Source organism: Eubalaena glacialis, chromosome 8 (assembly GCF_028564815.1).
Source record: "Eubalaena glacialis isolate mEubGla1 chromosome 8, mEubGla1.1.hap2.+ XY, whole genome shotgun sequence".
NCBI classification, from domain to species: Eukaryota; Metazoa; Chordata; class Mammalia; order Artiodactyla; family Balaenidae; genus Eubalaena; species Eubalaena glacialis.
In genome coordinates, this window is record NC_083723.1 from 101,158,967 (window position 1) to 101,184,197 (window position 25,231).

General features: G+C 35.9%; 1 protein-coding gene across 3 annotated transcripts in view; it reads right to left on the reverse strand.

The window, feature by feature from the left end:
* IQUB (IQ motif and ubiquitin domain containing) overlaps window positions 1–20,962 on the reverse strand; it is a 121,798-nt gene extending 100,836 nt beyond the window's left edge. For 2 of the 3 annotated variants that reach the window (XM_061197999.1, XM_061197997.1), the window contains exons 1-6: window positions 20,601–20,671; window positions 15,554–15,978; window positions 13,102–13,236; window positions 9,952–10,113; window positions 9,688–9,860; window positions 9,317–9,472 (exon numbers count right to left, since the gene is read on the reverse strand). In XM_061197999.1, the coding sequence (XP_061053982.1) occupies window positions 9,317–9,472; window positions 9,688–9,860; window positions 9,952–10,113; window positions 13,102–13,236; window positions 15,554–15,974 (1,047 nt within the window). In that variant the 5' untranslated portion in view covers window positions 15,975–15,978; window positions 20,601–20,671. Of the gene's footprint in view, window positions 1–9,316; window positions 9,473–9,687; window positions 9,861–9,951; window positions 10,114–13,101; window positions 13,237–15,553; window positions 15,979–20,600; window positions 20,672–20,879 lie in introns of those variants that run through there. The other variant, XM_061197998.1, reaches the window with a different exon arrangement.
* Between the last annotated feature and the right edge of the window lie 4,269 nt (window positions 20,963–25,231).

Genomic DNA, 25,231 nt, shown 5'->3' on the forward strand with positions numbered 1-25,231 from the left:
TGATCATGGAACATTCTCCAGGATAGGCCATATCCTGGGTCACAAATCAAGCCTTGGTAAATTTAAGAAAATTGAAATAGTATCAAGTATCTTTTCCGACCACAACGCTATGAGACTAGATATCAATTACAGGAAAAAAAAACTGTAAAAAATACAAACACATGGAGGCTAAACAGTGTGCTACTAAATAACCAAGAGATCACTGAAGAAATCAAAGAGGAAATCAAAAACTACCTAGAAACAAATGACAATGAAAACACGATGACCCAAAACCTATGGGATGCAGCAAAAGCAGTTCTAAGAGGGAAGTTTATAGCAATACAATCCTACCTCAAGAAACAAGAAAAATCTCAAATAAACAACCTAAACTTACACCTAAATCAATTAGAGAACGAAGAAGAAAAAAAACCCAAAGTTAGCAGAAGGAAAGAAATCATAAAGATCAGATCAGAAATGACTGAAAAAGAAATGAAGGAAACAATAGCAAAGATCAATAAAACTAAAAGCTGGTTCTTTGAGAAGATAAACAAAATTGATAAACCATTAGCCAGACTCATCAAGAAAAAAACGGAGAAGACTCAAATCAACAGAATTAGAAACGAAAAAGGAGAAGTAACAGCTGACACTGAAGAAATACAAAGGATCGTGAGCGATTACTACAAGCAACTCTATGCCAATAAAATGGACAACCTGGAAGAAATGGACAAATTCTTAGAAAAGCACAACCTTCCAAGACTGAACCAGGAAGAAATAGAAAATATAAACAGACCAATCACAAGCACTGTAATTGAAACTGTGATTAAAGATCTTCCAACAAACAAAAGCCCAGGACCAGAGAGCTTCACAGGCAAATTCTATCAAACATTTAGAGAAGAGCTAACACCTATCCTTCTCAAACTCTTCCAAAATATAGCAGAAGGAGGACCACCCCCAAACTCATTCTACGAGGCAACCATCACTGATACCAAAACCAGACAAAGATGTCACAAAAAAAGAAAACTACAGGCCAATATCACTGATGAACATAGATACATAAATCCTCAACAAAATACTAGCAAACAGAATCCAACAGGACATTAAGAGGATCATACACCATGATCAAGTGGGATTTATCCCAGGAATGCAAGGATTCTTCAATATATGCAAATCAATCAATGTGATACACCATATTAACAAACTGAAGGATAAAAATGATATGATAATCTCAATAGATGCAGAAAAAGCTTTCAACAAAATTCAATACTCATTTATAATAAACTCTCCAGAAAGTAGGCATAGAGGGAACTTACCTCAACATAATAAAGGCCATATATGACAAACTCATAGCCAACATCATTCCCAATGGTGAAAAACTGAAGCCATTTCCTCTAAAATCAGGAACAAGACAAGGTTGCCCACTCTCACCACTATTATTCAACATAGTTTTGGAAGTCCTAGCCACAGCAAGAGAAGAAAAAGAAATAAAAGGAATCCAAATCAGAAAAGAAGAAGTAAAACTGTCACTGTTTGAAGATGACATGATACTATACATAAAGAATCCTAAAGATGCTACCAGAAAACTACTAGAGCTAATCAATGAATCTGGTAAAGTAGCAGAATACAAAATTAATGCACAGAAATCTCTTGCATTCCTATACACTAATGATGAAAAATCTGAAAGACAAATTAAGGAAACACTCCCATTTACCACTGCAACAAAAAGAATAAACTAGCTAGGAATAAACCTACCTAAGGAGACAAAAGACCTGTATACAGAAAACTATAAGACACTGATGAAAGAAATTAAAGATGATACAAACAGATGGAGACATATACCATGTTCTTGGATTGGAAGAATCAACATTGTGAAAATGACTATACTACCCAAAGCAATCTACAGATTCAAGGCAATCCCTATCAAACTACCAATGGCATTTTTCACAGAACCAGAACAAAAATTTTCACAATTTGTATGGAAACACAAAAGACCTCGAATAGCCAAAGCAATCTTGAGAAAGAAAAATGGAGCTGGAAGAATCAGGCTCCCTGACTCCAGACTATACTACAAAGCTACAGTAATCAAGACAGTATGGTACTGGCACAAAAACAGAAATATAGATCAATGGAACAGGATAGAAAGCCCAGAGATAAACCCACACACATATGGTCACCTTATTTTTGATAAAGGAGGCAAGAACATACAATGGAGAAAAGACAGCCTCTTCAATAAGTGGTGCTGGGAAAACTGGACAGCTACATGTAAGAGAATGAAATTAGAACACTCCTTAACACCATACACACAAAAAAACTCAAAATGGATTAAAGACCTAAAAGTAAGGCCAGACACTATCAAACTCTTAGAGGAAAACATAGGCAGAACATTCTATGACATAAATCACAGCAAGATCCTTTTTGACCCACCTCCTAGAGAAATGGAAATAAAAACAAAAATAAACAAGTGGGACCTAATGAAACTTAAAAGCTTTTGCACAGCAAAGGAAACCATAAACAAGACAAAAAGACAACCCTCAGAATGGGAGAAATATTTGCAAATGAAGCAACTGACAAAGGATTAATCTCCAAAATTTACAAGCAGCTCATGCAGCTCAATATTAAAAAAACAAACAACCCAATCCAAAATTGGGAAGAAGACCTAAATAGACATTTCTCCAAAGAAGATATACAGATTGCCAACAAACACATGAAAGGATGTTCAACATCACTAATCATTAGAAACATGCAAATCAAACCACAATGAGGTATCACCTCACACCAGTCAGAATGGCCATCATCAAAAAATCTACAAACAATAAATGCTGGAGAGGATGTGGAGAAAAGGGCACCCTCTTGCACTGTTGGTGGGAATGTTAATTGATACAGCCACTATAGAGAACAGTATGGAGGTTCCTTAAAAAACTAAAAATAGGGCTTCCCTGGTGGCGCAGTGGTTAAGAGTCTGCCTGCCAATGCAGGGGACACGGGTTCGAGCCCTGGTCTGGGAAGATCCCACATGCCGCGGAGCAACTAAGCCCGTGAGCCACAACTACTGAGCCTGCGCGTCTGGAGCCTGTGCTCCGCAACGGGAGAGGCCGCGACAGTGAGAGGCCCACGCACCGCGATGAAGAGTGGCCCCCGCTTGCCACAACTAGAGAAAGCCCTCACACAGAAACGAAGACCCAACACAGCCAAAAATAAATAAATTAATTAAAAAAAAAAAAAAAGGAAAAAACTCAACTATTAAAAAAAAACCAAAAAAAACCTAAAAATAGAACTACCATATGACCCAGCAATGGTAGCAATGACCCAGCAATCCCACTACTGGGCATATACCCTGAGAAAACCATAATTCAAAAAGAGTCATGTACCACAATGTTCATTGCAGCACTATTTACAATAGCCAGAACATGGAAGCAACCTAAGTGTCCATCAACAGATGAATGGATAAGGAAGATGTGGCACATATATACAATGGAATATGACTCAGCCATAAAAAGAAACGAAACTGAGTTATTTGTAATGAGTTGGATGGACCTAGAGTCTGTCATACAGAGTCAAGTAAGTCAGAAAGAGAAAAACAAATACCGTATGCTAACACATATATATGGAATCGAAAGAAAAAAAAAAGGTTCTGAAGAACCTAGAGGCAGGAAAGGAATAAAGTCGCAGATGTAGAGAATGGACTTGAGGACACAAGGAGGGGGAAGTGGGGAAGGGTAAGCTAGGACGAAGTGAGAAATTGGCATGGACATATATACAGTACCAAATGTAAAATAGATAGCTAGTGGGAAGCAGCCACATAGCACAGGGAGATCAGCTCGGTGCTTTGTGACCATCTAGAGGGGTGGGATAGGGAGTGTGGGAGGGAGACGCAAGAGGGAGGGGATAGGGGGATATATGTATATATATAGCTGATGCGCTTTATTATACAGCAGAAACTAACACAACATTGTAAAGCAATTATACTCTAATAAAGATGTTAGAAAAAAAATCAAAAAAACAAAATAAAATAAAATAAAAAAATAAAAAGAACAACAACAAAAGAATAAAGAGGAAAAATTAAAGAAGTAAGCAAAAACTTCCAAAAAAGGTTTTAAGCTAAATATAACATATTTGAAAAAATTCATATATATTATATTGATGTAAATATATAAAAACAATCTGAAGTTATAATTATATAGTAAATTATAATGATGTAATATACATACAATTGTAATTCCAGATCAAGTCCTCACTGAACGGGAGGAGTGAGTGAGGAGGAGGAAGAAATGAAGAAAAGCCTGCCAGGGTCCTGACTTGTTCATGGAAAAGATATAGAGGCTGATTAAATATGCATTTGGTATTAAAAAATTAAGTCCATTAAAATTTTTTTATGAACAACCACTAGAAAAATAGAAACAAAGTACCTACTTCTGACCTATGAAAGAACAAAAAAATGGAAAAGTTTAGTCAAATCAAAAAAAAAAAAAAGGTTAGTAAAAAAAACTAAACAAGAATAAATAATAAATCAAAAACAAAATGAGATGGCAGGAATGAGTACAAAAATATCAGTAGTCACACATAATATAATCTTGCTTACAACAAGAAAGATATAAATACTAAGCGTTGAACTCAAGAAGTTCAAGAATAAAATAAACATGATACAAATAGAAAGGTATCAATCAAGATAGAAGCACGTATTAAATTGAAATTTACTCCTTTTACTGGCTTTTAACCAATCCCTCTGTTTACAGCTCACATCTCACTTCCATCTTCCACAGAACCTCCAGTTCACTTTCCAAGATTCTGTGGGGCAAACTGATTTGGTTCTTGATGCCATCCCCCTTGGCAGGCATTTAGATTTTCACTTCCTCTGCTCAAGTAAGTCAAGTTAACACTTCCCCATCTGCTTTACAACTTTAAAAACTCGACTGACATTTACTCTTCTCTCTTCCCATATATTCTTTGTTCCTGTATGTTTATGCTTTTCTTATTCCCTTAATATCATTTTATCCGAGTTTGGAAAGTGTTGTAGTGTAGTGTAGTGTTGTCCATTTCCCCACCTAATAGCCTTTCTCTCCGACTTCCTTACTAACAAAATCTCAGTCTTACTGAGGAGCAACAAGATGAAACTTTAAAAATGTAATTATCACATAGTCCCAGCAGGGACAGTGAAGTCACATGACCCAGTTCAGGTCAATGAGATGCAAGTTGAATCACTGGCAGGGGCTTTCAGGCAAAATTCTTGAATGGCATCCATGGGACATGCTCCCTTGACTTCTCCCTTCTTGCAGAATGCAGACATTATGCTGAAGGTTGATTAACCATTTTATCATCATATAGTAACAAGCTCATGATAGTAAGATTAATTATTAGAGTGGAAGGGTAAAAGGAATTCAGGTTCCTGATAACATCACAGAGCCACCAGCCAGGTCCCGTACAGTAAGAAATTAAAAATTCGTTTGGACTGAGAAAATAAGAATCTATCAGGCTTGAACACCAGGCACGAATAAAGTCAGCTACAAAATTAATAGGAAGCAATATTTTTCCCAAGGACACTCTGCAGCTATAAAATGTCATAACAACCCCTTCTTTGAGTGCCTACTATTTTCTTTCTCTCTGAGAAACTTTGTTCTCTAAAATCGTAATCTATCATGAACTTTGCTGTCTGAAATTAGATTACTAAGAATGAAACACCCCACTCTTGCCTGGAGGATCTGTGTTATTTTGACAGAGAGAAGCAGCCTTGATTTACAACCAACGTGCTGAACTTCAGAGAAGAAACACATCCACATCTCTCCTAACTTTGTTACCAAAGGAACAGGACTCTCTGGTCCATGTCTCGGTCCAGACTTGATGCTGACCCATCTACACGCAACCTTGTTTTACAGAGACAATCAAAATACTGTAACACTTAAATTTCACCAAAACTTCACTCCTCCCCAAAAGTCTATAATGACTCCACATTTTCCTTTTGTGAAAATTAGTTTGGACTGAAAACGTAAACATTCTTCAGGCTGGAATCATTGCAGGCACTGATAAAGTCAACTACAAAGTTAGCCGCGTGGTTCCCCCGGTAAGCAGTCTCCTTCAGTGCAGTGAGTCAACAGACTGAGACTTCAGGCTCCTCTCTCGATGTCCTAAGCTAATTGGGCTAGAACAGCAGTCTAGCTCCAGGTTTCTTGTCACGCAAAAAACAAAATCACTGCTTTCAATTTTTTTTATTCAAGCAAAATGATGCTAGGAAGTAGCAGAGATAAAATGCATATGCTTTGTATGTCATGTTTAACTGATATCCCAAATGTTTAACAGGGTAAAGGTGTCCATTTTTCCCCAACTGATCAATGTACTTCTGAGCGAGATCTGCAATTTTTCATGAAAATTGCAAACTTACTCTAAAATTCATATGGAAGAAAAACTTGCATTAATAGTCAAGACAGTCTTGAAAAGGAAGAACAATGAGGTAGAACCTAATGGACCAGGCCTCAAAATATATAACAAATCAGTAATAATTAAAGCAATACATTACTGACAGAGAAAAAAACATATACACTAATGAAAGAATGAAGAAATCAGAAACAGATGCATATATATATGAAAATTTAGTATACATTACTGTGGAGAGAATAAACTTGAATATTCATGGTACTCAGCAGTTGGCATTACATTTGGAAAAAATAAAATTTAACTCTTCTTCATATCATTTTTAAAAATCCAGATAAAGTTGTACACACACACCAACTATAAAAGAAAGTTATACTTGTGACTGTGGGATGATACAGCCTTTTATAACAATACATAAAAGGCAAAAACCATAAAAGGGAATATTAATAAGTTTGACTATAATGAAAGACATCATAAACTAAGTGTGAGTGGTAGGCTGCGAGAAAATATAAAAATATATTTAACATCTATAAGGAGACAACAATTTTTTAAAATAATATGTGCTACTGGTGAAGTCAGCATGGAATGGGCTCTTATAAGTGGTTTATGCGTACATCATTTGGTACAGTATTTCTGAAAAACACTTTGGTAATATCTAAAACTTTAAAAAAGTCATCATTTTTTCCCCTAGTAATTCAACTTCTAACATCTTCTCTAAGTATTTTTTAAATGCACACTACAATTTATATAGCATTAAGATTTTGATGAAAACATGTCTATATGTCCTAAAAAAGAAAGTAATTAAATTATAGTGTTAACATTGTAGAATAATATAATGCCGTTAAATTGTTTACAATAAATACTAAAAGGTAGAGAAATGATTACGATATAATGTTAGGTGTACAAGAAACTTCTTTAAAGTTCCATGTATAATTATCTCCCAATGGAAAGTAAGAAAAAGAAAAATCTGAGTGAGGAATTTTCTGCAAATTTTTTTAATTATTTTTTTCCATTTGGAAAAAAAGAAGGAAAATACCATATTGACTATGTTTAGGGTTAGATACTGAATAAAATTTTGTTTAAAATGTATGGTGACAGAATATCAACAAAGAGACAGAAATTTTAAAAAAAAGAACCAAGTGGAAATTTAGGAGTTTAATAGTAAAATAACTGAAATGAAAACACAAAAAGCAGGCTCAACAGCAGATCTTCACTGGCAAAAGAAAGAATAATGAATTTGATGATAGATCATTAGAAACTATCCACTCTGAAGAAGAGGGGGAAAAAAAGGTAAAGGAACAGAGACTCAGAGATCTTTAGGACACCATCAAGTATACAAGCATACACAAATACTAAAGGGAATTCTCCAAACTGAAAGAAAATGATATTAGATGTTAATTTTAACTCAAATGAAGAAATAAATAGCACCAGAAAAAGTAATTATGTAGGTAAAATATAAAAGACTATATAAATATATTTTCCTCTTTTCTACTCTTATTTAAAAGTCAATTGCATAAAAACAATAATTATAAAAGGAATTACAGGGCTTAGAACATAAACAGAATGTACATGTTTGTATGATAATAGCACAAAGAAGAAGGGATAAACTTGGAGTTCTACTGGAGCAAGGTTTCAATACGTTATTAAATTTCAGTTAGTATTAATACAAAGTATGTTGCTATAAATTGAGATGTATATTCTAATTCCTAAATTACACTTGGAGCAACCACTTAGCAAATAACTAAAAAAAATTTTTTAAACAATAAAGCAATAATAAAAAAGATGACCTCATTAAAATCGGACAAAGTATCTGAATATACATTTCTCCTAAGAATATATATAAGTTGTTAATAAGCACATGAAAAATATTCAGTATCATTAGCCATCAGGGTATGCAAATCAAAACCACAATGAGATACCACTTCACACTCACTAGGATGGCAATAATCCAAAAGTGCTGATAAGGATATGGAGAAATTGGAATCCTCACACACTGCTGGTGGGACATAAAATGGTGCAGTTGCCTTGGAAAACAGTCTGACAGTTCCTCAGAAAGGTTAAACAGAATTACCATATGAGGGCTTCCCTGGTGGCACAGTGGTTAAGAATCCGCCTGCCAATGCAGGGGACACGGGTTCAAGCCCTGGTCCGGGAAGATCTCACGTGCCGCGGAGCAACTGGGCCTGTGCGCCACAACTGCTGAGCCTGCACTCTAGAGCCCGCGAGCCACAACTACTGAAGCCCGCACGCCTAGAGCCCGTGCTCTGCAACACGAGAAGCCACCGCGATGAGAAGCCCATGCACTACAACAAAGAGTAGTCCCTGCTCGCCACAACTAGAGAAAGCCCACACGCAGCAACAAAGACCCAACTCAGCCAAAAATAAATAAATAAATAAATAAATAAATTACCATATGATCTAGCAATTACATTCCTAGGCAGATGCCAAGAGAAATGAAAATACATATCCACATAAAAACTTGTACGTGAATGTTTATAGCAGCCTTATTCCTAACAGCCAACAAGTAGAAACAAATCAAATGTCTATCAACTGATAAATGGGCAAACAAATTGTGGTATATATATTGACCTACCTACAGTAGGTATATACAATTGGGTACATACAATGGAATATTACTTTGCAATATAGATTGCAATATATTGATACATGTTGCAACATGGATGAGCCTTGAAAACATTATGCTAAGTAAAAGAAACCAGTCACAAAAGACTACACATTGTATGATTACATGTATATGAAATACCCAGAATAAGCAAATCAACAGAGGCAGAAAGTAGATTAGTGGTTGCCTAAAGCAGAAAGGATTGGAGGGAAACAGGGGCTGGCTGCTATTGGATGTGGGATTTCTTTCTGGGATAATGAGAATGTTCTAAAATTGACTGTGGTAATGGTTGCATAACTCTGTTTACATAGTAAAAAGTCATTTAGTATTCACCTATAATAAAAGTTATCTTACCGCCTTTAATCTTTTAGCGTGGTATTCTGCTGCTGAAAAATATTTTCCTGGTGTTACCAGTTTATCAGTCATATTTGATACATACACACCAATTTTAGTCATCTGTGTGGGTGTTGTATTTGTAGTTTGCTGGAGCTTTCTTCTCTGAAAAACTGTCTAAAATAAAAACATTTTAAAAATTTAAATAAATATCCACTATATACACATAAAGTGAGTAAAGAGCATATTTTCCTACACATTTAAGTTAATATCTTTTATTATTTTAATTACCATATAATTCCTTAGAAGATTTTAATTTTAGAGAGCTACACAGTAAAACATTTGTTGTTTCTGTAGCTTCAAAATCCTACATGGAAAAATAAAAATATTACCTGTGTATCCCTACAAAATGCATTCAGTTTTTCAGGAATCTTTTTAGGTACAGTTTGTGTTCCAGCATTGTGATATTCCATTCCTGTTACTTTATGTCTGAATCCACCAAGAAATGGTTTGTGAAAATCAGATTTTATCATCTCAACAGCTACTTCCTGGTACTGATCAATGCCTGAGGAGATAAAACCAAGATTAAATGAAAGTTCAACTACAAAGGGACTCTAAAAAAATACTTTATCTAAAAGATATATCAAATAACTAACCAGTTTGTACTCTGACAGTTATGATTTGAGAGGCATCACTTGATCTGTCTATTCTTTTGATTGGATATAGATCTGGATGTAAAGAAAAGATTTCCACTTGGACAATATCCTGGGGCTTAACTCCATGTTGTAGTAGCGTCTCATGATTTTTAATAATCATTCCTAAAAATGAGATAAAACTATAAGAAGTGTTATGGCAAAGAAATGATTATATGTACTCATTTTAAGGGATGGAAAACATCAGTGGTGCTTATATGAACACATATTGTTTAATTACCAAATAGCATATTGATGATGTCCACCTCTTGCTGTATTATTAGTATCAAAAACTCCACGATGGAAAAAATTAAGGTGGTACTCCTGAGCAAGAATTCAGCATTATGAGTAAAGTAAAAATACAACTCTCAACTCATCAGAAATACAAATATACAATAACCATGCAACTATAAACATTTAAAAATAAAAAACACATTCTATAATATGAGTAAAATCATATTCTAAACATCGATTCTCTAAAAAATCACAATGTTTTATACATAAGCATAGGACATACCCATATCAGGGAAAGCCTGATTATTTTAATACACACTCCCAATGTATACACTCAGAGTTCTAAAGAATCCCTTCCTTTCTGTTTCTATAATCAGAAATTCATATAAATTAATTCATGCCAAGGTAGGGCTAAGACTCAGTTTTTTGCTGAAAAAAGTGTACATCATCACCTTATTTTTATGTTTTATTGCTTCAACTTATACCCCCATCCCCACTGGTTTATTTCATAAACTGACTATAAATTTTTTTCTATATTTTAAGGCATACATAAATACGTACAATGTTACTGGCTGCTGCTTTGTATAATGATAGAAACTATATCAGTTTTCCAATGTATGTTCTTCCTAAATTACAATTAGGAATTTAACATAGCAAAGGTTTGTTTTACTCATTCTTAGAAATAGGTCACATACCACTAGTCTATTTTAGCTATGTTCAAGAAAGCACATTCAAAAATCTTTGAGTTTCAATTTCACCTTAAATTCTTAATTTAAAAAAATTAACGTTATATGGATTTTGCAATAGGTTGAATAATGGCCCTAAAATATATCCATGTACATTCCTAGAGTCCATGAATGCTACCTTATACGGAAAAAGTGACTGCAGATTTTATTAAGTTAAGGATTTTGAGACGGGTAGATTATCCTGGATTATTCACAGGAGCCTTAAATGTAATCAGAAGTGCCCTTTAAGAGGAAGGAGGAGGGAGATTTGACTACAGAGAAGATGATATGACAGAAGCAGAGAGAGATTTAAAGATGCTATGCTGCTGACTTTGAAGATGAGGAAGCCCAAGAAAGCAAGAAATGCAACTCTAGAAGCTGGAAAAGGCAAGGAAGCAGACTCTCCCCAGAACCTCCAGAGGGAGAACAGCCCTGCTGACACCTTGACATTATCCAAGTGAAATTGATTTAGGATTTTTGGCCTCCAGAACCATAAGCAAAATAAGCCACTAAATTTGTTAATTGTTACAACAGTCATAGGAAACTAATAGAGATTCCTCTTCCAACTAACACAGAGCCCTCTTCAGCCCTCTAATTGTTTCTAGTGTAGGCTTAGTCCCACCAAACTTGAACTCCACTTCTAGTACTAGAAGAACGTACCTGTCTTAGAGAGTGGTTGGCACAGAATCAAACTCTTTTTTTTTATTGTTGCTGACATAAGCCAGTGGCGATGCATGGTATTTACACATAAAGAAGAAAAGTCATGAAATGCAAAGAAATAGATTCTTAGGTACCACTGGCCAGGTGCTCAGTCTCAAAGTGCTCTCTCTTCTCCAGTTTTGAACTTCACCTTATAGTTAATGCCAAGCAGTTCCAAATTCCCTTTTTGGAGTCATACCTATATTTAAGTTCAGACTCTGCCACTCATAAGCTTTGGGAATTTGCAGAAGTTCCTCAAGCTTTAGCTTCCATCTCTCAAAAAAAATTAACAGTAATACCTACCTCAAAGGATTGTTGTGTAGATTGAATGATAATGTGATAATGTAGGCAGAATATTCTGTAGGACTAGCACATAGTAAGTGCTCATTAAATTAGCCATCATCATCAACATGATCATTATCATCATCAGTATCATTATTGTTACAATAACTATTTAAATTTTAGCTTTGTTTCCTCAATCAAGCTTTAGTAACCTGTTGTTTGAATACATGAACATCTTACTGTTGGAGCACATTCATTACAATAGTTTTCTAAAAATAATTTTGAAATTGAACTGATCGTTTTTCTCTGATTTGGCAAGGAGGAAGAACTTCATAGGTATGGCTTACTCCTTTTTAGCACTTCGGATTTTCCCACAAAAAAAATGTTCTTATTGCCCTAGAAACTTGTGGCATCTTTATAAGTTAATATCAAACTTTTAAAAATAAAATAGTATGATCTGTGCAGGCATATTCTACAGAAACATTTCCTGAGCTATTCTAGTCTGCTTAATTCTATCACAGTTACTAAGACCTCAGCCTCTCATGACACAAGGCTAATATAAGGTGGGCTACTCAATATTGCCCACAAAATACAAATAAAGTTGAACATCATCAGAATATGAACTGACCTTCATGTACAGAAGACTGATAGATAACCCATTTTCAGTCCTCTTCTTTTTCTATACATGCTCATTCATCATCTATTTTTTTAACCTCATTTCCTCCTACTTCCCATATATAATTTACTTCTACTCCCTCTAAACTCCTTACCACTTCCCAAAAGTCCCAGGTTTTCTCACGTCTTTGGGACTTAACACAAGTATTATCATTTTTATCAGATGAAGCTTTCTAGAATCTCCCAGTTTCCTTCCTCGCTGTTCTCACAGTTTTTTGAACATATCTCCATCAAAACATTTACACACTGTGTGGTAACCATTGCATACATTTTCTTCCTTCCTAGTCTGTAAACAACTTGAAAACAGGGATTTTGTTTCATGTTTCTTTATATATTTGGCTCTTAGCAAAGTATTTGGAACAAAGTATGTCCTCAATAATAATGTGTTGAATGAATGAATATATAACCACAATATAATGTTCAAACAGTAAACATGAAGATATTTAGTTTAACAAATCAAAGAGAAGTCTCGATAAGTTTTATTAGCCTCCAAGCTTACCTGCACATCTTATCTGCAGGACATAAGGTGGGACACCTAATAGAGATGAAAAATGATCCTTGAGGCATGTTAGAACAGTGTCAACTTTAAAGGGCATTATAATTTCTTGGCCCACAGGAAGAAGTACAACTTTTACTGTAGAAAAAATAAGAGAAAAAAAAGAGTCATAGTTAAAAGCAAGGGTCAGCATCATAGAATCCACAGGCAGACAGAGAAATATGGGACAATTTGTAATCACGTAGAATGCAGGTTGTCTCTGCCATGTTCTCCCACCACACCTCCGTAATAAGAGCTAGTGTTCATTTTCTAAGAGGAGATGTGACAAACATTCAGTTGCAGCGTTTTGCTTTGAAAATCAATGCATAACCTCAAGAATTGGCATCAATGGTCAATGCCTGCTCCCCCAACTCCAGCTCAAAGTTCAGATCTCTCTTGCATTGCCTTCTATGAGGATCAGTGCACGTTCGAGATGACCTCCTCGCCCAGAATACCATGAGAAAGAGGAAATGAAACTAAAGTGCTTTTAAAGATTCTTTTAAAATCATTTAAAAATTTTAAAGATTCCCAATATCTGATATATATAATTCAGATATAAACATAGGAAACATCTCAGAACATCAAGCGTTTTTGTGTAGTATTACAAAGGGAGACCCTGAGACCTGAACTTAGAAACATACATGCTTTGATTATATATTTATACCATGCATCAGGAAATCAGTGTGTATTCATGAAGTTAAGAAAAACCAATAGGGAAATTTTTAAAGAAAATTTTCCTTGACCTTGCGATGACAAAAGATTATCTAAGTCCATTGTTCTTCCCATAATTGATTTATGTCTATAGGTGGCAAAATGCAAAACAGAAAATCATCGTTTTTTTACAACTATCTGGAATAACTATGCACAAATCTACTTTTCACAAAAAAATGGACATTATGTAGCTCACTCCCAACTCTATAAAATAAAAATCAAGACACATGTTAAAAATAGAGAAAAACTGTTATTATAAAATGATTATCTGTTCAGAAATTATAGGGAGGGTATATAGTACTTAAAAACTAATTATGATGGGCTAAACTTTTTAACTTTTATATCTACAGACTTTAAATTTTAATGGAGAAGATATAATATAAGTAAGATGGAGTGGAGAGTACACATGTAGACCAAAAAAGTTTCATATATTTCTAGATGCCTGACATGACAGTTTTCATAAAGCTCTATGAGACATTCATCACTAATCCCAGCATGAAATGTAACAAGGCATTATTGATGCTAAGGTTCTTTAAGCTTGTTAAATATTATTTTCACAGTTCTCTCTTAATAAGAGAACACTCTCACAGATGTTACATTATCAGAAGGCTATTTTAATTGTTTCCTGGATTCAGAATTCTATGATTAATGTACTTTAAATTTTTCACAGCAGTGACTTCCTAAGCTTTGGGAAGGGAAAGTTTGTTCAGGAATCTGTGAGCCTCAGGAAGTACAGGACCAAGACCACTTTTTTTTAATCATCATATATTTGGTAAAAGATATAATCACAGGGAATCACAGAATTATCAAAAAATGGAGCCCAAATTCACAATGAATAATGTAATTGAGGGAAAACAACTTCAATTAGGCATAAATGGGCTTGATTACTTCTCCTCCTCCTTTTTATTCTTACTTGTGTGGACACACCACACAAGAGCTAACTACTCCACTAGATTCAAAAGCTACATTTTACCAGCCAGACTAAGCTGCTGTTATTGTTAAATGATGACCCATGTTCTCCACTCTATGGATGGAAACTCTCTCAAAAGTTATGGACAAGGGGGAGAAGGAGCAGTCAGTTAACCACCCAAGTAGAATTCTCCATGTAACCACCTTCTTGCTGCTCCCCTTCTGCTTTGTTACCAACGATGTAGTAATAACTTCCACATGCCATGTGATCAACATTATATCTTTAAAATTAACCCATAATGAAAGACAACAATGATTTTTCTGAAGCTTAATATAAAGTTAACACTAAGCAGAAATATGGAAATATGTAAAAGCAACGAGATATGTGGAATGAGTACTGTATATGAAACTAGAAAAATATGGTGTCAAGTTTCCATCCCACCTCTTCCTAGCTATGTACAATTAATTCCAAAATGGCATGCAAAAGAATTACAATTATACTCAAAAATTTCTCCCTAAACATTTTAAGAACCTATTTTATTTGGGAAAACCAGATAAACAACACTTTAAAATTTATTGATGCTCCTTCATTTAGGGAAGTAGATACTGCAGAATAGAGGAGAGGCTTCACACATAATTAGGAGATTCAAGGGGCATAGCCACAGAGGTTTGGTGGATAAGGGAGTGGGAAAGTAATATCAAATATAAAATAAATCTTCAAGCAAAAGCAAACAAGAAAAAACAACCATTCTTCAAAATGAGGTGGAAAAAATACCCTGTCTTCCCTAGGTAATACCTGTTGCTGATGAATCTTTCATTGATGTTTTCAGAGATTCCTTTACAGCCTTTATTTTTTCCAGAAATGCCAGAGAATCTTTTGAATATTGTTCGGCTGACTGCACTGCATTATCAGATTTAGCTAGAGACTCTCCACCGTCTCCTGGAGAATATGAAACTTGTTCATCTGCCCTAACATCTTCCATGAGTTGCTCGACATCATTTCGCTCCAGGCTTAAAACGCTCTGGTCACTCGTCTCCTCAACACGTTTTTCACGGCCCCCACTAGATGGCTCTAGTTCAGATTCACAGTCTTCAGTTTGATCTGACTCTGGAACCTCTTCTGCGGGAACTGGAATATTGATAGTCCCGAAAGCATCCTCTCTTTCTTTTGCTGAATCAACACTCTGAGCATCAGATCCTTCCTCCTGGTCAGACATTGTCCTGAATTTAAAATATATATATATATATATTTACTACACTTAAAATTTCTGCACCAAATATCAAATTAATTGCTGGCATACAGCAATGTTCATAGTATACTACAATGTGGCTCATTTTTTTTTAAATATTATCTTAGTAATGGCATTAGGTAAAAAACAATGGTGAATTTTTAATAAAAACACCACAGAAAGTAAAAATGTGTACCAAAAAGAGAACCTCAAAACACAATAAATTTGAGAGAAATATTCCATGAAGAATATATTAAAAAAATTCTAAAATATGTTATCATCTCTTATTCAATGAACAATGCCTTGTGAAAGAAGAATTTTTTTCAATAGTCTTTTTTCTAAAAAAGGCTATTTATGCTTCTGACATTGCAATTGAATAGAAGCTCCAAGGAACCTGACATCTCCACAGCAGCTATATGCTGGAAAGTACACACTGTAGTAGCTTAGCTCTCACAAATTGTAGCAGAGGTGTCCAATGACCTCTGTCCCCCAAAACAAACATATCAACAAACAAATGTGGGTTGATCTTGGAGCTAACTAGGGCCTAAGCTACAGCAACCAAGAGTTTTGGCTTGGGAAACAGTATGACAGCGTACAGGAGCTTGGGCCAGGGTGGGCCACAGCAGCCCAGAGCCGGGCGTCAGAGGCAGGAGCTGGATCAGAGCAGTGAGAAGCCAGTATAGCCAGGAGCCTACCTGTAGAGGTTGGCAGCCAGGAAAAGGGGACAGGGGAAGTGACCCTGAGGCTGATTTCTGAGGCAAAAGCACAGGGAAGATTAAAACTTGAAATAGTAGTGAGATGGAAAAGCTATGTTTGGAACTTTCCCTTAAGCATAGATCCTTATGGAGAAAAAAATTAACCTTAGTGAAGTTCTCTGGCTACCAGATGACAAATTAAAAATAATTAATAATAATAATATCCTGAATAAAAATGTATACTTTTTGAATTCAATGAATACAGCATTAGAGCTGAAGAGAGAATTAGTAAACTGGAAGATAAATCAAAAGATTTTATATAGACTGTTGCAAAGAGATAAGGATATGAAAAATATGAGAGATTAAGAGCCAGGGAGAAAAGAAAAAGAAAGTCTAGCATATTTTTCTGCTAAGCATGTCTCTTGCTGTGAGCTAAGAATGGCTTTGTATTGCTAAAATAAAAAATAAAGAGGGACTTCCATGGTGGTGCAGTTGTTAAGAATCTCCCTGCCAACTCAGGTGACACGGGTTTGAGCCCTGGTCCGGGAAGATCCCACATGTGTGCAGCAACAAAGACCCAACACAGCCATAAATAAATAAAAGAAAATTTTTAAAAAATATATTAAAAAAACAACAAAGAGTGTGCAACAGAGACTGCATGTAGCCTGTGAAGCTCTTTTCAGAAAAAGTCTGCCAGCCCCTGATCTGGCATGTGTCAAATTGGAGTCCTAGAAGAAAACAAAGATAGAAGGGAGAAAATATCGTAAAAGGTAATGGCTGAAAATTTTTCAAAACTGATTAAAAATATGAATCTACAGGTCCAGGAAGCACAATATAAAAATATACTTAACAGGATAAATAGAAATAATTCATAGCCATTTATATTGTAACTAAATTACAGAATAACAAACAGAAAATCCGAAAAGCAAACAGTGATCAAGGACATATCATCCACTGTTTTGAATCATATTTGCTGGCATTAATGCAAAGGAAAGAAAAGTAAAATCACTGCAATTTCTCATCAGAAAAATAGAAGCCAAGGCAACAATAGACTAATTAAAAGAAGGTAACTATCAACCCAGAATTGTACACCCAGCAAAACTATCTTTCAAGAAGAAAAACAGAAACATTTACAAACAAGTTATCACCAAGCTATCTGCTCTAAAGGAACTTCTAAAGGATACACTTGAAGAGGAGTAAAATGGACCCAATGTAAGTCTGAAGCGCAAGAAGGAAAGGCAAACAAATAAATCATAAACATATGGGTAAACCCAAATAAATATTGTCAACACAAAATAATAGCAGAAAATTAAAATATGAGACAATAAGAATATGTAACTGGGAAGGGAAAGATGAGAATAAACTATTATCAATTCCTTATACTGTTTACAAAATTGAGAGCTATGATATTCTTAACTCTAGACATTGTTAAATTAAATATGCATAGTTAAACTTCAAGAACAACCAATAAAAGAACTGAAATAAAGTTTTAAAATTCCGGAACAACAAAGAGAAAAAAAATGAGACAAAACTGAACAAAACTTCAACTTTTAAGAAGTTCTAGAAACTTCTTTAGGCTCTCACCCACACACACACAAAAATCTTCATTTTGGTTATTTTCTCCTATGACAAAGTTCAGTGGCCTGATTAGAAAGAGAGCACCATAAAGAAGCCTTAACTCCTAGCAACATAATTATCTACCCTTTTTGGAGAATCTGAGATAATGCTTTTGTTTCTATCTGGTGGGTCATCCTCCCCCCATGATGGCCAAGATAGCATCTTCTAAAACAGCAACAGCAACAAAATCAAAAACTTCTGCTCTTAAAAAAAGACAAGTAGAAGAATCAAATGGCAAACCATACACTGGGATGTAGTTTTTTGCAAAACTCTTATCTGATAAAGGACGTGTACCCAGAATATATAGAGAACTTGCAAAACTCAATAATAAGAAAAAAAAAACTGTGAAAAAAATGAGTAAAAGATTTAAACAGATCCGTCACCAAAGAATATACAAAAGAAAGCAAATAAGCAGAGCCAGGACAAGATTGAGGCAAGCGTGGCACCTGCACTGCCCTATACACGCACTTGCACCTGAGAATAAATGCCTCCTAAGATTTTAGACCTAGTTGCCTCAGTTGCCTCACTCTAATCCTGGCCCTGAGTACAAGCACATGAAAAATGCTCAATATCATTAGTCATTAGAGAAATGAAACTTCAAATCACAATGAGATTTCACTACACATCTATTAGAATAGTTTTAAAAAAATTTTAGCCCAACAATAGCCAGTGAGTATGAATACAAGTGGAGCTCTTATACCTTGATGCAAAAGTGAAAACTGATATAGCATTTGAGATAACTGTTTGTCAGGTTTCTTGTAAAATTAAACACATTTATCATATGACCCAGCAATCTGTATCCTTTACCCAAGTGGAATGAAAAACTACATTCACTCAAAACCTTCACACAAAAGTTAATAAAGTCTTCATTTTCAATCACCAAAGACAGGAAACAACACAAACGTTCCTTAGCTGAGGAATGGATACACATACTATGATGCATTCATAAAATGGAATACCACGCATAAATAAAAAGGAATAAACTATTGATACAACATGTGTGAATCTCAAATAAATTATGATAAATGAAGAAGCCAATTCTAAAGGCTACATACTGTATTGTTCAATTAAGTGAAAAAGCAAAGTTCTTGGTTCACAACCTCCAGAATTCGCTGGGTAAAACAGAAATTGAGCCTGGTACACAGAGGGCAAGGAGAATCGAAGAAAGAGGCAGACCGCTCCAGATTGCAGGTGGCAGGTTTAATAAGCAAGGAAACTTACAAAGGAGGGTTGTCTTACGCAGCCTAAAGACAGTAAATCTCAACATCTACCCGCCAAAATTCCTGAGTTTATGAGATCTTAACTGGGTTCAGTCAGGTATACAGTTCCGATGGTCTCAATAGCACATCTCCTAGTTCAGGAACAATGGGCAGAAGGTACATTCCAAGGACAGGGGAGGGGAAAAGAGCCTCCGATTGCCCCCCTGGGTAGTGGGTAAACCGGAGGTCATGTCCTTTCAATGACCTCTCCTCCAACAAAAGGACATACCAGTATGTACAATGTTACAGATACGACTACTTTTGTATATGTGTAGAATACCTCTGGAAGGTGAACTGGAGGGCAGGGAGTTGGGGAACACGGGTGCAAGACAGATTTTCACTGTTCACTCTTCTTACTGTTTCAACTTTTAATCATCTTTATGTAGTATTATGTATTATGTATTCAAGGGTAAATGTTATAATCTTTAAAAAGTTGTTTAAAAAGAAAAAAAAAAACACTCTACTATGATTGCATACAAAAACGTCCCCCTTTCACCTACAATGCATAATTTCGTTGGTATATCTAGAATATTAGTGTAAGTAGTAAGGCAGGGATCCAGTTTTCCCTTCTACCAAATAGCCTTGTTGAGCTTTTAAGTTTCTTAAGAGGGCACAGCAAAGACCGTGGGTGGAGAGGAGTGAAAGAGGAATGTCTGAAAGCGCTCTGTAAAGACTAAAAATGGTCACCATGGATGGCTAAACATTTTCTAATGCCAGACTGGGTTGCACACACGTCTTGCTTCTATATTATTAACCGTGAAAAGCGCTCGGGGTGGGAGGTGAGGTACACCTCCTAGCTTGATGCCGCTACTTCCGAATCCCAAATTAGAGATACGGAGCCAGAAAAGGAACCAAGAAAGATGGGATGCTTGGCACAGTTTTTTAGGCAAAGGTGAAACGTTCCCGAGTGGCCATACAGTCCCCAGAGCCCAGGTTGCATCAACGCCCCGCACAGAGCCCTCGGAGTCCAGCGCCTTAGCCACCCGCTCAAGGTCGGCCTAGGGATAGGGCCAGTCGAGGGCAGCCAGAACCTGTCCTCCTACCTAAGAAACGCAGTTAGTCGGGGAGAAGCGGTTTCCCGGGCTCCTAGAAAGCAGAGTCCACACTCGACGAATTCTCTGTTTCCGGTTGTATCCTAGCAACGGCCCCGGCACCACTCCCTCCCACCAGAACACCACTCCCGCGAGAAGAGGCGGTGCCCGCGCTTAGAAAAAAAGGGGCGAGGGATGGAGCCAGGGGAGGGGGCGGAGCCAGGGGAGGGGGCGGAGAGAAGGAATGAAGCAGAGGTTGGGGCGGGGTGAGGGAGCGAGGGGATTTCTTACCTACTCGCTACCTAGATCCGAAAGTGGTTCTGATGGTAACCACTCTCTAAGCTGTCTTTTACACTTGTGAAATGGCACAGTTCTCCGAACCAAATACTGACAGCAATTCGCGCTATGGATATAAAAAATCAGGGTTAGAGAAAAGGAGAACACAGGTGTACAACAGCAGGTGCCTACTTGCTTTTCTTAAATTTGGAACTTGGCTCTTAGCTCCCTTGCAGCCAAACAGAAAAGGGAGATAGGAGCTACTAAATAATTCCCCTTTTAAGTCAGGAGAAGCAAAGCTATTGTTAATCACTGAATTATAAACGGGTTTTTTTTCCTATGACTATAAATTCTTTAAATTGAGAAGGTTTTTAAAGAAGCACGTATTATTGCGGGAAAGGATCAATTGTGTTCCTATTGTATATGTAGTAACAAACTTCATGTGGCTTCATAATAGCTAACATTTATTATTATTTGTTACTAAGCACTTACATATACTTCTAATTTAAATTTTACAATGATTTTTTAAAGGAAGAACTGTGATCTGCTTCCTCTTACTAATGAGGAAACTAAGGCTCAGAGAGGTTTGGTGGGGGAACCAGAAATAAACCCAAGCAGTGTGACTCCAGAACCTCCATTTTAAACCACTATTCTATGCTGCCTTTAACCTAAAACCCTTTGCTATTTAAAAAGGATGTAAGATTAAGTAATAAAATTAAAATTTGTGTTATATATAGTACCGGTCCATTCTTCCTTCATAATGTTCAATGTCTTCATTCCTTTATGCCATTCTGTTGAAATTGCATTCTCCTCTTCCCAATAACTTCCCAATAACTTCCCAATAACTTCCCAATGTAATTTTTTTCCGTCTTTATCTCATTTTAAAATAGATATTTCTTACTAGAACAATATAAAATATGTATTATATTCTCAGATGAAATTGGCTTTGCTAATGGTTTTAGATAAAAATGTTTTGTTTTTTTTTTTTGCCTGCGCCCGGTCTTAGTTTCAGCAGGATCTTTAGTTGCAGCATGCGGGATCTTTTTTTAGTTGCAGTATGCCAGATTTAGTTCCCTGACCAGGGAGGGAACCTGGGCCATCTTCATTGGGAGCTTGGAGTCTTAACCACTGGACCACCAGAAAAGTCCCAAAGCATATGCATTTAAATCATTTCATGAATCCACATATTCATGAAGAGCAGAGAAAAGGGCATTTTGATAACCACTAGGGTTAGTCTCTCATGAATAAACCAGATGTTGCTGGAGATATGCAGACAAATTCTTCCCAGTGCTCCCCTACTCCCATCTCCAAAATCATAATGTATCTTAAATTTTACTAGTAATGAGAATTTAATTGGTTTTAAACACTCACCTTTCTGGGTCTCCTGTTTAAAATGTATCATTCACTGCCCTCCCTGTTAGGGACAGTATGAAAAGCTAGATTTAGTCATAGAGGCAGGAGATGGAGGGATGAAAACCTGGTGGTAGATAACTTAAGTACTTCACCATCTTAAATGTGACTTGATACCCACTATATGTTCATATTTTATTTATAGTTTGCTGTGGAGGCGATTTTATACAACTCAATTTTACAATATAAGCCTAACTTAATTGGTAGGCTTCCCAGGTAGTCTATACAAGTTGGAAAGCACATCAAAAGCACATACATATATATGTGTATATACACACACAAACACACACAGATATACGGTTGTTTGGTTATATAAAATAAATGTAAATGCAAGCTGAAAACAACCAATCAGAAAAAGACCCTCAATTCTGAAGGTGGAAAAGTAATTTAAAATACCATTTTACTTTTCACCATAAACCTATGCATTTTTCTCAGGATTTATTGCCCAAAATGACTTATCTTTATTTCTCATGAAATAAGAATCCACCTTTATTTATCTCAGCCTTTATTTATACAATAAACATTTCTTTTAAAGTATTTTTATTTTTACAAAGATGCCATCTAGTGGCTTTATGAAATCAGGCATTTCAAAGTATTTCCCATTGTTACTTCATGCTAAAATGCAAATGAATGAATCAGAAAAAAATATTAGAAGAATAATTTAGACCAAGGACCTCAAAATTATTCTTTAGAAATTATCTGTAAGAACTGAATTTGGATCATAATACCTTTGTGAGCTTGTTAAGAGACTGGAAATACAGATCCATAGTCCCTTTTCTGAAACCTTAAGGGACAGATGCGTTTGAAATTCAGGTTTTTTTCAGATTTTTGAAAGGTAATATGGACATATACTGTATATTCTGTAACACCTTCAGTGGGTCTGGGGAAGTACTCCAGAAGCAAATACATTAGTACTTCTATAACAAAATATAACCATAATCACATTAAAGTGGGTTAAAGACCATAAACAGCCTTTTCTCAATTCAGGTCAGGTTTTGCTTCCAAATGAGTTATTAAAAAACTTTCCATTTTCAAACATTTTTGGAGTTTAGAATTTAGATATGGAATTGTGGACCTATTTTACCCTAAGAAAAAGAACCAACCCTCCAGTCATAGAAAAAGAGAGTTAAATGAAATATTATCATAAAATAGTAATGTTTACCTTTAGAAATGCCTAAAATGTTCACCTGAAAAAGAAACCAACATATTTGAAGATTATGAGAAATCCCAAAAAAGAATCTCTGTAATGCTTTTCATTTACAGTCATGTATAGAAAGAAGCTAATTGACCATACATATCATGTACGCACACAACAAAAAATTAGCAGCAAATATAAACCGAAAGACCACTTTGAAAACCCAATATTAGCAATGTGTGGCAAGTTAAATTTATGAGTTCTATAGTACATTACAAAAAAATTGTTTTTAACTTTGGTTTTCTATTTCTTGTTTCTATATATGATTTACCATGTTCCCTTTCCTCTGCCTCTGTGTTTATGAAACCACGTGTTGAAATGTCATCATTCTCAGCCCAGATCCATTGTGTGACTCTTTTGAGCACTGTCGACCCTCATTGGACATGTAATATGAATAAGAAACAAACTTTTGTTGCATTAAGACATTGGGATTTAGGGGTAGCCTATTCTAATTCACTATTTTTCTCATATTTTCCTTCACTAAGGAGAGTTTTGGCTTATTACCTCTAAATGAAAACATTCGAATAAATTTCTTCAGTCCTCATAAATAGTTCAATTTCTGTATCACATTCCCACTTTGATTTTGTTGGGGAGGAAGAAATTTTCCTCTACCCTTCTACGGTCTTCTGCCTGGTCAAAGAATTAAGTTGACCTGAGACAGATTAACAAGAGAAAATCACACAAATTTTAATAACACATACATGGGAGAGACCCAGGAAAACTGAGTAACTCACCAAAATGGCTGAAACCCTCACATTAAATACCATCTTTAGCTAAAGACAAGAGGATGTTGTGGGTAGTTGTTTGGGACTTCAGAGGGGAGGAAGGCATTTCACAAGGATATAGAAGAGCGAATGTTTGGTAAATAAATGTTTGCTGGGCCATGCAGAGACAATGGGACATGGAAATTTTAACAGACTTTGCTAGGTTCCTCCCTGTCTATACACCTAGTTCATACTATAGTTATGTATGGTGACAGCTTCCTTCAAAATTTCTTCCTGAATCTTTTAGGCCTTGATTGTTTCCAGCTCAAAATAATCCGCATGCCACAGACATATTCTTGTGAATTCTATTGAAAATAAACCTCTTCATTCCCCTCTAAACCAAACTCCTATCTTCTCATTTACTTTTTTCTCCATTGTAATTGTAGTATAGGCTGCCATCCCACCAAGTACTGAGTTTCAAAGGAAATTCTGACCTAAGATGCAAAATACTACTCATGGTATGTTCGGTGATTCGCTGCTTTACCTTTGACCCCAGAACACACTTGCACAGGCAGTTTCTTTAACTTCCATTTGTCTATATAGCCCTTGAGAGTGGGAGGAAAAAGAAAAGGCTGATATTAACCTATATGTGGGAATTTTCTTCGATGGAGCACTGTTGATTTTCTCCCTTTTAAGAAAAAATGTGAGGGTAGCAAACTGCCTTCCAGTGATTAAGAAGCCTGATATAGATAACTGGGGACGTGGCAAGGGTTCAAGCTCTACAGTCCTCTCTTCAGTTGGAGAACACGGTAGGCAAGGTCCTGCAAGACCTGAAGATCTTGGCTTTTTGAGAAAAATGAAAGTGATCTTCAATTTCATGGGAGAGTTCCTGGGTAAACAGAAGAACACAGACTCTGGAATACTGTCTTGGCTGTTAGAAGGAATTAGAAGAGCTGGCCCAGTGGGAAGGCCCATTTGAAAAGCCTGATGAAGCATCAGGTAAAGAGACTTAACTTCTAAAGGCAACACAGCAAGTCTTCCCATCGTAGTAGGTCCCA